This window comes from Calidris pugnax, unplaced genomic scaffold (assembly GCF_001431845.1).
Source record: "Calidris pugnax isolate Ruff unplaced genomic scaffold, ASM143184v1 scaffold44, whole genome shotgun sequence".
Lineage (NCBI taxonomy): Eukaryota > Metazoa > Chordata > Aves > Charadriiformes > Scolopacidae > Calidris > Calidris pugnax.
This window is the reverse complement of record NW_015094506.1, coordinates 7,096,841-7,109,233: the sequence shown is the minus strand read 5'-3', so window position 1 is coordinate 7,109,233 and position 12,393 is coordinate 7,096,841. Positions and strand designations below refer to the sequence as shown.

At 44.2% G+C, this 12,393-nt stretch overlaps 5 protein-coding genes across 5 annotated transcripts in view; 2 read left to right on the top strand and 3 right to left on the bottom strand.

Moving 5' to 3' along the window:
* LOC106901049 (histone H1.10-like) overlaps positions 1 to 12,393 on the top strand; it is a 135,129-nt gene that overhangs the window by 41,106 nt on the left and 81,630 nt on the right. The gene's annotated exons all lie outside the window — the stretch shown is intronic.
* LOC106901061 (histone H2A.J) lies at positions 4,379 to 5,168 on the bottom strand. Its single transcript, XM_014963397.1, has one exon. The coding sequence runs from the start codon at positions 5,119 to 5,121 to the stop codon at positions 4,732 to 4,734; it is 390 nt and encodes a 129-aa protein (XP_014818883.1). The 5' UTR covers positions 5,122 to 5,168; the 3' UTR covers positions 4,379 to 4,731.
* On the top strand, positions 5,433 to 5,921 carry LOC106901067 (histone H2B 1/2/3/4/6). The gene has a single exon (XM_014963402.1). It carries the CDS (start codon positions 5,456 to 5,458, stop codon positions 5,834 to 5,836), a length of 381 nt encoding a protein of 126 aa, XP_014818888.1. The 5' UTR covers positions 5,433 to 5,455; the 3' UTR covers positions 5,837 to 5,921.
* On the bottom strand, positions 7,000 to 8,281 carry LOC106901052 (histone H1.10). The gene has a single exon (XM_014963385.1). It carries the CDS (start codon positions 7,896 to 7,898, stop codon positions 7,236 to 7,238), a length of 663 nt encoding a protein of 220 aa, XP_014818871.1. The 5' UTR covers positions 7,899 to 8,281; the 3' UTR covers positions 7,000 to 7,235.
* Positions 7,000 to 12,393, bottom strand: part of LOC106901051 (histone H1.10-like) — a 29,793-nt gene continuing 24,399 nt past the window's right edge. The window contains exon 2 of the mRNA XM_014963384.1: positions 7,000 to 7,253. Coding sequence (XP_014818870.1) covers positions 7,236 to 7,253 — 18 coding nt within the window. The 3' untranslated portion in view covers positions 7,000 to 7,235. The remainder of the gene's footprint in view (positions 7,254 to 12,393) is intronic.

Genomic DNA, 12,393 nt, shown 5'->3' with positions numbered 1-12,393 from the left:
TGGACTCAATGATCTCAGAGGTCCCTTCCAACCATGGTGATTCTGTGCTGGCTGGTGTGTAGCTGGATGCGAAAAGTGAGAGAAAACATTAAAGACATTACCAATCCGATGTCAGTATGACATCTCAAAAGTGAAGACTAACCTAATATTTATTTATTTATGTATTTATTTATTTATGTTGCGAATGAGCAATGAAGAATTTTGGCTGTGTATATCACACTTTTGCTAGCAAACCCCTCATCCCTGCTGCTTGCAGTAGGTCGCACTGTAGGGGATGAGTAAATACTGAGTTATGTGGCGATATTTTAATGATGTTAACATTTTCAGTGTAAGTTACACACTCAGAACAGAAGTGATATGACTGTAATACTTGGAAATTGTTATGTTATTAGCATTTTGTGCACTTCAAATATATCTTCCTTTTAAAAATTATTGATATAATTTTAAATTCGTACAATTGTTTATGTATTTTCATTCCTGAACATAATTTACAGAATTTGGCCAACATCTTCAGAATATTTCTTGGTAGAATGTATTTCCCAAATCCAGGGAAAAACGGCATTGAGATATTAATTTATATAGTTACTGGTGTCCAAAAAAAGTATAAGCCTTTTCTATGATTATCAATGTGAATTCCACTTTCATCCCAACTGTGATTTTAAACAAATTAAAGTGAAAGAAGAGTCACTCAAGTACATATAACATGAGCTGGCAAAACTAGCTTTAATTTAATTATATTCCATTATTAACTGAATAGAATGAACTAAAACTGTTTCTAGAGTAACTGGAAGGTTTCTCTCTAGTGGGCCTGCCAGCCTGGTGCCTGACATTACCATTTGGCTCCACAAAGTCTGCTTTGTTCTTTATACTAGAAGATCTGTGCCTAGATATGTTTCCTGAGGCAGTTATGAACAACCTTCTTAAAAATCAGGGAAATAAATAAATAAATAAAAGTAAAATAAAAGTAAAATATAATTATTGAAAAGTATAATTATTAAAATTAAAATATAAAATAAAGTAAAAATAAAGGAAGCTTAAAGGAATTACACAAAATCTTGTAGTGTGTCAAAAGTCATAATTTCTTCATAACTCTTCCTAAGTGCAGAGTGAGCATCCTAGTATAATTTTTCCCTCTAGCTGTAAAACGACTGGAAGACTTGGAAAACAATCTTCCAATGTGTCCTGGCTTAATTGGGTGATGCAAAGGCTGAGACCAATAATTTACAGATTAATTAACAGCAAACACCTTTCCCCAAAGTGGAGAGCACCTTTGATATAATTTAATATCATGCTGTCTAGAAGGTGGCCTTGCCTGAAAGGTGCTACCTACCAGTGGCCATAGATGTATTCCCAAGTGGTTTTGTTAGCGACATAGTCATCTCTCTTATGGAGGAAAGGCTGATCTTAGACAAACATTAGTAAAGTGAAAGAAAATTTTCCTGCTGAGTATAATGCCTAATGCCTTCTTTTCACTGTGGATTGGAGCCAATAATTATTATTCAGATCAAAGTTTAGGGTTCAGTCCCCAAATTATAGGAACTACGTTTTACTCATGAGTTTGGACTCATAGTACAGGGAGCTAAATGAGAAAGGAAGGCTTTGCAAAACTCTGCTTAGTTAAAAAAAAAAAAAAACAATTTTCTTTGGGAACCCCCCCCCCCCCCCCCCCTTGTTTCCTCATTAAACTATAATGAGGAAATTGCATTTGCTGCAGTAAGGCAACATCTCACAAGAAACTACATACTTGGTAAAAAAATCATCACATCCAACTGCAAAGTTGCTCTTAATTTTCTTGAGAGGTTAAATGGCAATTTAAACCCGTATCTGTATCTGCTGGAAGTGTAATAGTAATAATAATAATCATAATCATCATCATACCAAAGTCACGTAAGATTTTTGAATAGAGTACATTATTCCTGACATTGCAAACAGAGTAAAGGTGAAAGGGCTAGAAAAGCCTGTCATCTCACTTTTCAACTATGCAGCTGTAAGTTTTTTGATATATAGACTGACATTATTGAGCTATCCCTGAACATAATGGTGATCTATAGAATTTGAGGGAGCTGGATTGGAGGTTTTTTTTTTTGCATCACAAGTTCTTTGGACCATGTATTGGAACCAAGCTAAGACACCTTATGGTATGGATTTCCTCTTTACTACTCTTTCTTGTATATGCAAATGAGAGAAAACTCATTTATTTAAACTTGCTTTGCTAAACTCCTTCATTTGGTGGGATTTGCCTGAAAGCCATGAGTCTTTAATGCCAGTAGATTTTCTAGTACTTGTATTTTATAATCCATCTGATTTATAGGATGTACACATTGGAGGCCTTGTCAGTGTGGTGGCAGCACAGGCTTCACAGCTGGTACCACCAGTGGTGACTGAGAACACAAATAGGAAATGCTAGGAAGTGGACCTCAGTACCACAGAAGGTGAAACTCAAGTTGCTGAGGTGAGCAGAGTAGTGAGTGAAAGCAGAGGTGGTTGGAATGAGATTCCGAAGAAAATAATGAATTTCTGGTCAGATAACAAGAAAATTTTTGAGAGATGTTCTGAATTTGCTTCCACACACAGAGAAGGACAGGGCCTTCTCCTGTGGAACTGACTTTGATTTCCACTTATAGGAATTTGTTCATGGAGAAATTCCAGTCCTACAGATATCTCACACCCCCATGGCCTTTCTCTGGAACGCCAGCGCTTTGGTGCATGCTTCTAGCCCAGAAAGTCCATCATATCCTGGGCTGCAGGGTCAGCAGGGCCAGCAGGTCAAGACAGAGGTGGTTGTCCCCTTCTACTCTGCTCTCATGAGACCCCACCTGGAGCACTGTATCCAGCTCTGGGGCCCCAGCCCAAGGAAGCCATAGAGCTGTTAGAGCAGGTCCAGAGGAGGGCCTCCAAAATTATCAGAGGGCTGGAGCACATCTGTGACAAAAGTTTGGGAGCGCTGGGTTTTTTCAGCCTTGCAAAAGAGGGTCTAGGGAGACCATATTGCAGCCTTTCAATACAGAAAGATGGAGAAAGACTTTACCAAGGCAGGTAAGGCAGCAGGTGGCAGGACAAGGGGCAACAGTTTTAAACTGAAAGAGGGTAGATTTAGATTGGATATAAAGAAGACATTTTTTCTTCAACAAGGGTGGTGGGACACTGACACAGGTTGCCCAGAGAAGTTGTGGATGCCCCATCCCTGGAAGCCTGCAAAGTCAGGTTGGACGAGGCTTTGAGCAACCAGATCTAGTGAAAGGTGTCCCTGCCTATGGCAGGAGGGTTGGAACAAGATGATTTTTGATGGTCTCTTCCAACCTAAACTGTTCTGTGATTGCAATCTTCTGACACACACATATGCCGGGATCTGTTCTGGTGACTAAATATAGAAGACTTGTGCATGTTAAAACACAGTTTCTATATCATCACAGCTCTTCAAGAAAAGCAGTGTAAGCGCCAGGAGATATGTAGCTGCAGCTAATGAGGATCAATAAAACAGAATAATGAAAACATTACAGGTCTAAATGTAACCAATGTCACAGTGTCAGAACAGTCTGGCACTCTAGACAGCTGGTTATGTTTCTCTCTGCCAATGATCCCTGATGTCCCACTTCGGCCATGACATAGTCCTTCCTAAAAAGCTTCTCATCTACAGCTTGGGGAAGGGGGCAGCTGAGAGGCACAGGGTGCAGTCTGTTGCTACGGGTGGTAATTTGCTTCCTCCAAGCCCATAGCACTCCTCCTCCTCCCCAGAGGATGGGGAGGGCAGAGGTGCCACACAGATGGGAGCTCTGTCCCCAGTGCAGTGTGCTGGAGAGCATCGGGCACAGCTCCTGGGGACATCTGAGCAAGAGGAAGCACAGACAGGATTTCTCATGACTTATAGCAGGGACTCCAAAGTGCTTTAACATTGTGCTTTTGGGTGATACTTGTGCCAACAATGTAGAAGTGAAATTCAAATAACACTGCCCACTGTTTACTGAGGTAGCAAGAGGAACAGTTATGGGCAGTAAGGGAATTTAGGCATGGCAATTTTGAAAACCCCACTTAAACCAGGAACGTACCAGCACTGCAAAGAGTTTCTTCTGAATAGAAAGATGCTACGTTGTTGCTTTGCAGTGCAGGTCTGACTAGTTAAGGACCTAGATCAAAACCAGACATTCCCCCTAAAGCATTTCTCGTTTTGTTTCCTAAATAGTCACAAGGAATCTCTACGTCTTTTAAAGAACAAAGGGCCTGCCAAGGAAGCTTTTCTTCATTCTTAGATGTAGTTATATTGGTTTGGGGTGGCCTCCTGTTTATTTTCATGCCACATAGCTTTATCCACTCACCCCTCAGTCGTTTAGTCACCCCCAAATATATATGAATGCATATAGTTCACACTACAAGTAGCCTGTGAAATCATGAAGTTAAACAGATTTAATAAAGAATGAGTGTGTTACTGATCTTACCACAAGACAGGAAACAAGCAATAAATCATTACAAATATAATTAGTGTTTTAAAAAGATGAGTTAGAGAGCAAATATATCACCCCTCTCAGAAAGAAACCAAAAGTTTAAAGGCATTACCACAGAATATAGCTTATCTCCCTAACAAAAGCAGCACGTAAGAGATATTTAGCACCAAAGCACTTCTTTAAAAAAAAAAAAGCAACACAACTCTTTTCTGAAAGTGTGGGTGGCTCTGAAAAGAGCCTTTGGGTTATAATGTTAGGTTATGAAAAGTCTGAGCAGCTTTGCCCGTCAAGCTTATTTGCTCTTGGCCTTGTGACTGTCGGTCTTCTTGGGCAGCAGCACGGCCTGGATGTTGGGCAGCACCCCGCCCTGCGCGATCGTCACCTTGCCCAGCAGCTTGTTGAGCTCCTCGTCGTTGCGGATGGCCAGCTGCAGGTGGCGGGGGATGATGCGCGTCTTCTTGTTGTCGCGGGCCGCGTTGCCCGCCAGCTCCAGGATCTCGGCCGTCAGGTACTCCAGCACGGCCGCCATGTAGACGGGCGCTCCGGCTCCCACCCGCTCCGCGTAGTTACCTTTCCGAAGCAGACGATGGACACGGCCCACGGGGAACTGCAGCCCGGCCCGCGACGAGCGCGACTTGGCCTTGGCCCGCACTTTGCCTCCCTGCTTCCCGCGGCCGGACATGATGCACGCGCTCAAAAAGGCTCAAACCTCCTCCCCTCGCGGAATCAAACAGACAAAATCGAACTGACGCAACGGCTCTTCCCCTTTTATCCCTTCCCTGGGCGGGAGTCGGGCCTGCTGATTGGCTGGAAGCGATCGTTGCTTGTACAGCCAATGAGAAGACGGATCATATTGTGACCAATCAGAGCGAAAGTCGTACGCCCCGTGCAGGAAGATCCAATCAAGTTGTACGAGTTAGAGGGTCGAAATTTGCATAACCGCCCTATAAATAGAGGGCGCCGCGGCCATTCTACACGGTGCTTCTGTTCCGAGAGAGAGCAGTGGTGCGCTTAAAATGCCCGAGCCGGCCAAGTCCGCCCCCGCGCCCAAGAAGGGCTCCAAGAAGGCCGTCACCAAGACGCAGAAGAAGGGCGACAAGAAGCGCAAGAAGAGCCGCAAGGAGAGCTACTCCATCTACGTGTACAAGGTGCTGAAGCAGGTGCACCCCGACACGGGCATCTCGTCCAAGGCCATGGGCATCATGAACTCCTTCGTCAACGACATCTTCGAGCGCATCGCCGGCGAGGCCTCGCGCCTGGCGCACTACAACAAGCGCTCCACCATCACCTCGCGGGAGATCCAGACGGCCGTGCGGCTCCTGCTGCCCGGCGAGCTGGCCAAGCACGCCGTCTCCGAGGGCACCAAGGCCGTCACCAAGTACACCAGCTCCAAGTAGAGCGGCTCCAGCGCCGGTTTTAACCAATAACCCAAAGGCTCTTTTAAGAGCCACCCACATTCTCCATGAAAGAGCTTTAACACCAGTGTCTCAGTCTTTCTAGGTGTGAAAATATACTTAAAAACCGGTAAATAAAATAATCGGTCTTATCAGATTTTGCTATGATTAACAATCTAGAGTCCTCAAATATTTTGCAGCTTCAAGCAAATTCAAATGTATTATTACTTGAGAAATGTTAACATTCGGGTTCTTTTCCAATAAATGCCAGCTGTACTGTTAAGCCCCTTATAGTAGAGACGAGATGCAGTACATTACAGAATGTACATTACATTTCCATCATTAATAAGAAAATCACAACTACATTAAGGCACCCACCCCAAAAAGTGAGGATGAGAGGAAAATAAAGGACCCTGATCACATTCTCGTGCAGCGGCTCCAGGACAGTCTAAGCTTAATTTTTTTCCCTTTGGTACGGGAAGAGAGGAAGCAGCCTCGTAGTTGGGAAGAGGAGGACAAGGAGAAGCCAGGACACTGTAAGGCGGGGAGGGTGCTTTGGCAGGACGCGGGCTCACCCTCCAGCGAGGAGGCAGCGCGGGCTTTTCGAAACTCTCCCATCGCCCAATAAACGGCCGAGGCTTCCCCCATCAGCCAATCACAACTGGCCGTAGGCGGAGCTCCCGCGGCCGGGGGCAGCCCCGCGCCGCCTCCGCGCTCCAACCGGGAGCAGAGGTCCCGCCGCGGCTCGGGCTGGCTGCCCGGCGGAGCTCCGGCCGCACCGGCCGGCAGGGTGCGGGAGAGGATCGCCGGTAGCTCCGACCCGCCCTTCCCGCCCCGGCAATCGCCGCCTTAACGAGCGATTTGCTCGGTGAAGCGGGCAGAGATTAAGAGCTGAAGCCGGTGAAGCCAGGCAGAGATTAAGAGCTGCCCCAGGGCAGCGCTGCCAAGCGGAGAGATCGTCGCCAAGGGAGCGGGGGAGCCGAGCAGTGACAGGTCGCTAAGAGGTGTGGCAGTCGCAGCCGGGCTGGTTAGGAACCGCGGCGGTCAAAGCCCCGAAAGAAATCTCCGCGCCCCAGGCAGCCCCTTTAACACAAGCGCGCAACCCCGGTGCTGAAAAAAAAAAAAAAAAAAAAAAAAAAAAAAAAAAAAGGCAGTCAGCCTTTAGAAAGCTTTTTCACAGGGAATGTAAACTTTATTTTTTTCCCCAAGTCTTAACGCAACCACGGCCGGAAGTTTAGCGTCCCGTCCACTCCACAGACCAACGTCCCACACGGCTAGTGGCGTGGGGTTACCTCTGCTGCAGGCACGGAGCTCGGTGACGGAGTGTTGTCAGCCCTTTTTCGGACAATAGTGGGTGGCTCTTAAAAGAGCCGTTGGGTTTAAGTATTTCCACTTCAACACTTCACTTCTTGGGCGCCGCCTTCTTCGCCTTGGCCGCTTTGGGCTTGGCCGCCTTGGGCTTGGCTGCTTTGGGCTTCACCGCCTTCGCTTTCGCCGGGCTCTTGGCCGCTGCCGCCTTCTTGGGCTTGGCAGCCTTGGTCGCCTTCTTGGGGCTCTTGGCCGCTTTCTTGGCCGCGGCGGCCGCCGGCTTCTTGGCTTTCTTGGGGCTCTTCTTCGCTGTCACCGCCTTCTTGGGCTTCTTGGCGGCGCTGGCGGGCTTCTTGGCCGCCGGCTTCTTGGGCTTGGCCGCGGTCGCCCGCTTCTTAGGAGCCTTCTCCTTCACTTCTCCGGGCTTCTTGCTGAGGCGGAAAGAGCCGGAGGCGCCGGTGCCCTTGGTCTGCACCAGGGTGCCCTTGCTGACCAGGCTCTTGAGCCCCAGCTTGATGCGGCTGTTGTTCTTCTCCACATCGTAGCCGCCGGCGGCCAGCGCCTTCTTGAGGGCGGCGAGGGAGAGCCCCTTGCGCTCCTTGGAGGCGGAGACGGCCTTGGTGATCAGCTCGGTGACGCTGGGGCCGGCGGGTTTGCGGGCTTTGGCGGCGCCCGCCGCCTTCTTCGGCTTCTTGGCGGCGGCCTTGGCGGCGGGGGCCGCGACGGCGGGAGCGGCGGCGGGAGCGGTCTCCGACATCGCTGCAGAGACTTCTTCCTAATCAAAAGAAAGTAATTGGGCTACAGTAACCCCGATGCCTGAATTTATAGCGAAGCGGTGATCTGTGATTGGTGCTTTGCAGAGCCCGCCTAACTGTTAGCCAGGAAGAGCTTTTCGTCCTCCGAGTCTGTGTTTCTTCGGAGTTATAAATCCGTATTTTTTGTAAAATGCCTGCCACCAAATCACCCCGGTTTCTTCGGGGAGGGAAGAGAAGACGGTGGACTTTCACTGGGAGGAATTTCTTGCTGTTGGGACCCCAGATGAGAGAGAAAAGACGTGTTTAACCCCACGTTGTGAAGCCAGAGAGACCCCGGGAACGGCAAACTTTTGTTTTTCCTACTAAATTAAAATAAAACCCATAGATAAAAAGTCACCCCCGTAATGCATGCTTATTCTTTAGGGGGTTCTCTCCAGATTAGGATAAAAATAGAGGGGGCAGCTTCAGTATTTTTGACGTAAATTGATTTCAAAGAGAAGGAAGTAACACAATTTCATGGCTTAGCTTTGAATACGGATAAAGATTCGACTCTCTTAACCGTATCTTTAACTATTAAAGACACGGTATTTCCACAGAATTTTGTGGTTTGGGAAAATAGGAGACCTTAGGATGAATATATATACGCTTGAAAAGTGTTTGGAACTTGCTAGAGCTCCGCATTTTTTACGATGTTCTGTAAGTGAATAGTAAGGTTTTTATTTATTTATTTTTAACACTTTCTGTTTATAAAGTGAATCTGTCAATGCCTCGATAATGCATATAATTTCCGGATAAACCTCTAGTTTAATGTTTTCTCAGATAGAGTAGTGTATATTATTATTATTTAACACTTGCAGAAATCAGAGGCAGATTTGTAGGGGGAGGGGAAATGTCAAACAGGTATATATACACTAATTCGTATGGCACACTGCTTTAAACATTAATGGAGCCCGCTGAAGCCTCAATAAAATAAATAAAATAATGTGGCAATCTGGGCTGTGTGAACAGAATACCTCAGCCCCAATCTTACCTATAAATATTTGGACACAGATTGTTGTGGTTTGGGGTGTTGTTTTTTTTTCTCTTAGGTTTCATAAAGTGTAGCATTCTCTTCTTTAAAGGAAAGGGGAAACATTTGCCAATGTAAGTTTTCATCCAAATCCTCAGAATACTTTAAAAATTTTCGGACAAACCTCATAAATCAGAATCAGATTTAATTATTTTGATCCTGCTTAATTGTTACGTCTCACGAAATGACAACAGAAGTTAATTGCATTTTTTAAGGGCTGCTATGAATTGTTTGGAATAATCCTTGATTAAATCAGAAGACAAAAGTCTCGATTGGCTTCTAATTAAAAAACAGCCAGAATTTTTTTTCCTTGGTTGAAAAAAACAGATTAGGCCCGAAACATTGTACTTTGTAAAAACTTGTAATGCAAAACATCAGTGGGCTCTTTCAGGAAAGGAGCATCTGTTCTAGCACGGATGAATTTAAGATTCTAGAAGACAAGTAGTATGTTGCAAAAGGCCCTGACATTTATTTTCATACATTAAATGTAGAAATTAAAGAATTAATACTTAATAGGAAGAAGTTTCCGTTGAAATGAGATAGATTAAAATAGCAAGGATAAATGAGATACATTAGAGTAACAAAAGTGAAAACAACGAACTGTCACTTTTTCCTATTCTCTTTCAGTTCTATTTTTATTTTGTTGCATCTGCATGCAGTCCAGCTAATAAATACTTTGAGGGAGAGAGAAGGACAGGAAGGGAAAAGCAGAGAAAGGGAAAAATTAGACTTATCAGTACCCCACAGTAAAAACCAGAGTGCAAGGCATATCGAAGCAGGCTGTGAAATCTGCCACACTTCTTGTGTGAACGGGACATCGCTCCCCCATAAACAAGGAGACCAAATGCACAGTAGCCAGAGAGTTTTAAAGCTCAGGCTGGTGCCTCAAACCAACGGTAGGAATATTTTTCTGAGAAGTGAAAAAGGCAGTTGTTAGTAGCAAGATAAGGGCATTATGCTTATTTTCCAGGTTAAGGGGATGAAGACGGACATAAATCACAATCAGCCTTTAAGTGATGCAAAAGACAGAGCAGGGATGGGTTGTCATCTATCCAGATCTGCTTAATGCACAGTCTTCTGGGAATAAGGATTGAGAGAAGCTTAATGTGCTTTAATTTCTGTAGCTTTGGCAATTTAGTGTTAGATCTCTGCAAATCTAGTTTATTGCACTTGAAACTGCTCAGAAAGCTGGGAGCAACTGGGAGTGGACAGTAACTGCTGGTAGAAGAGTGCGGTCCCAGGGGTGGGTCCTCTTCACCAGCATCCCCACATTTGGGCAAGTTTCACTTCAAACTTGCTCTTGACAACAGAAACCTGTTCTTAGTCCACCAGGAGAGATTTCCTTCCCATTAAGAGATTGCAGGTTAAAGACAGGACCCAGAAAGAGACTGGAGCTCTCAGATCTTGCTCCCTGACTAGCGGCAGTCACTTAACTCTGTCCACAGCACGTAGGAATTTCTGTCCCTACTCTGTAACGAGTTTTAAAGGGACAAGACCCCCACCGCCTTTGTAAAGAAAGCAGATGAAAAAGGTTGTGAACTGAGGATTTCAAGGAGCAGAATTTAGGACTTCTCACACTTCTAGTTCTGGATGGGTCCAGGTAAATCCCCATGTCTTTTAACCATTTCCTTCCTCCAGGTGCTGGTTGTTTTGACTTGGACTTCTGAAGTTTCTTGCTTTTCCCTAAATAGTCTGAGACTCTGGAAGACCTGGCTACTGGCCTGTGGCATTATCTGTCAACAGCCTTTATTGTAACCTATTCCTAAATGTCAAACTGGCCCTGTTCTGCATAAAGCATTATTCCTGGCCTACTTCTGAGAGGTGAGAATTTTCCTGACCTTCTCAACCATTTCCATAAAAGGTGATATTGTTTTAATTGTTTTAATATTTTTTTAATTTATTTTTTTTTTTTAAGAGAGCATCTTTAGAGATATGAGGTGATGTGAAAAGGGGAGGCTTTTCTAGGGTGATTCCCACCCTGGGCCCAGCAATGACATTTGCTAGCTAATTGGATAAAATAAACTTGCCAGAAGCTCTGAACAATTTTCAGGTTTGCATTGCTGGAAATAGCTGTTAAATGCAACACTGGACCAAAATAACAATTCTCGGCTTTTAGAGAGACTAATCACAATTAACCTTAGAAATGGAATTGTTATTGCCCTGGGTGTTTTACAGATGATGGAAAAAAGACATAGCAAAGCAAGCATCCCAGCACAGAACTCAGCAAATCAGTGGTAGAATTTTTCAATCTGGCAGAGAAATTTTCTTAGTGCCAAGAAACACTCCTTGGAAAAAGGTTTTCAGAGTGAGCTGGTAATAAAAATCGTTTGCAGTTTCCACGTGAAGAGTCAAATATTTAAATGTGACTCCATTTATGCTGAATTTCAGTCAATCAGCAAAGATTGAAAGTTCTCCTGTTTCTCCTTTTCAAGCACCCTGTCCAAATGCTGCCTCTGATTATTTCATACTCAGAACTTCAAAGCAATTTCTTATGCCTCCTTAAAATCATACCCTTACATCCTCAAAACAGGATTTAGTTTTCATGCATCATCACATAACCTGCCCTGGCTTCCTTCCTTGCCTAGAGTATAGGTTCTAGTGGAGATTACAGAAGATCCTATAAAATACTAAAGCATTTTCTAATGCAGTGATCTTCAAAATAGAAATAGTTCACATATAAGAAGTCATTCCTAAAACTGTATAGCAAAGAAAACACTTGATTTTTTTCTTATCAAGACAGTAGCTCCACATGGAGGAGAAACAGATTAGACGTTTGATAAATAGAGGCAGATTAGACATTCAGACTGCAGGAGGAGAACAATCCAGATAAACTGATTAGCCAAATTTATCTGAAAGCCTACACTCATTTAATTACAATTACTATTACTACTATTACTACTGTGGTGAAGACCTAGAGAAACTAGAATCTTTTAACTGAAGCATTCTGTCCTCTTGACAAAGAATGATTTTGCAGACAAGTAATTGTTCTCAATAAGAAAAGCACCATACCCAGATCAAAAGACATTAATCACGTTTCTGTTGTGCCACAGTTATATTGTCAACACTGATTCAGCAATTGCAAAGTTTATATAGTAGGGAAGAGTTAACACGTCAAAGGGCTGTCAGTAGTAAAAAAGCCCGTATCCTTTCAGATATATACTTTAACTAAACTTACAAAAATGTACTGACAGATATTTCAGTGTTAGGGCAATCACATCTCCTAAAAAAAAATGCCTGTCTTGCCTTCTAATCTAACACCTAAGGCAATAAGTCCTACGCCCATACTCAAAGAAGAGTCAGATAGGGCAGGGAGATACTACAGCCTCTCCTGGCAGCCTGTTAAAAAAAAAAAAAAAAAAAAAAAAAAAAAAAAAGAGAAAAGAAATCTTTCTTATGTTTATGTAGAATTTCCTGTGGTTTGGTTTGTG

What these genes read in the sequence shown, in the direction of transcription:
- LOC106901061 (XM_014963397.1), bottom strand. Translation starts at nt 5,121, where the DNA reads ATGTCCGGCCGCGGGAAGCAGGGAGGCAAAGTGCGGGCCAAGGCCAAG.
- LOC106901067 (XM_014963402.1), top strand. Translation starts at nt 5,456, where the DNA reads ATGCCCGAGCCGGCCAAGTCCGCCCCCGCGCCCAAGAAGGGCTCCAAG.
- LOC106901052 (XM_014963385.1), bottom strand. Translation starts at nt 7,898, where the DNA reads ATGTCGGAGACCGCTCCCGCCGCCGCTCCCGCCGTCGCGGCCCCCGCC.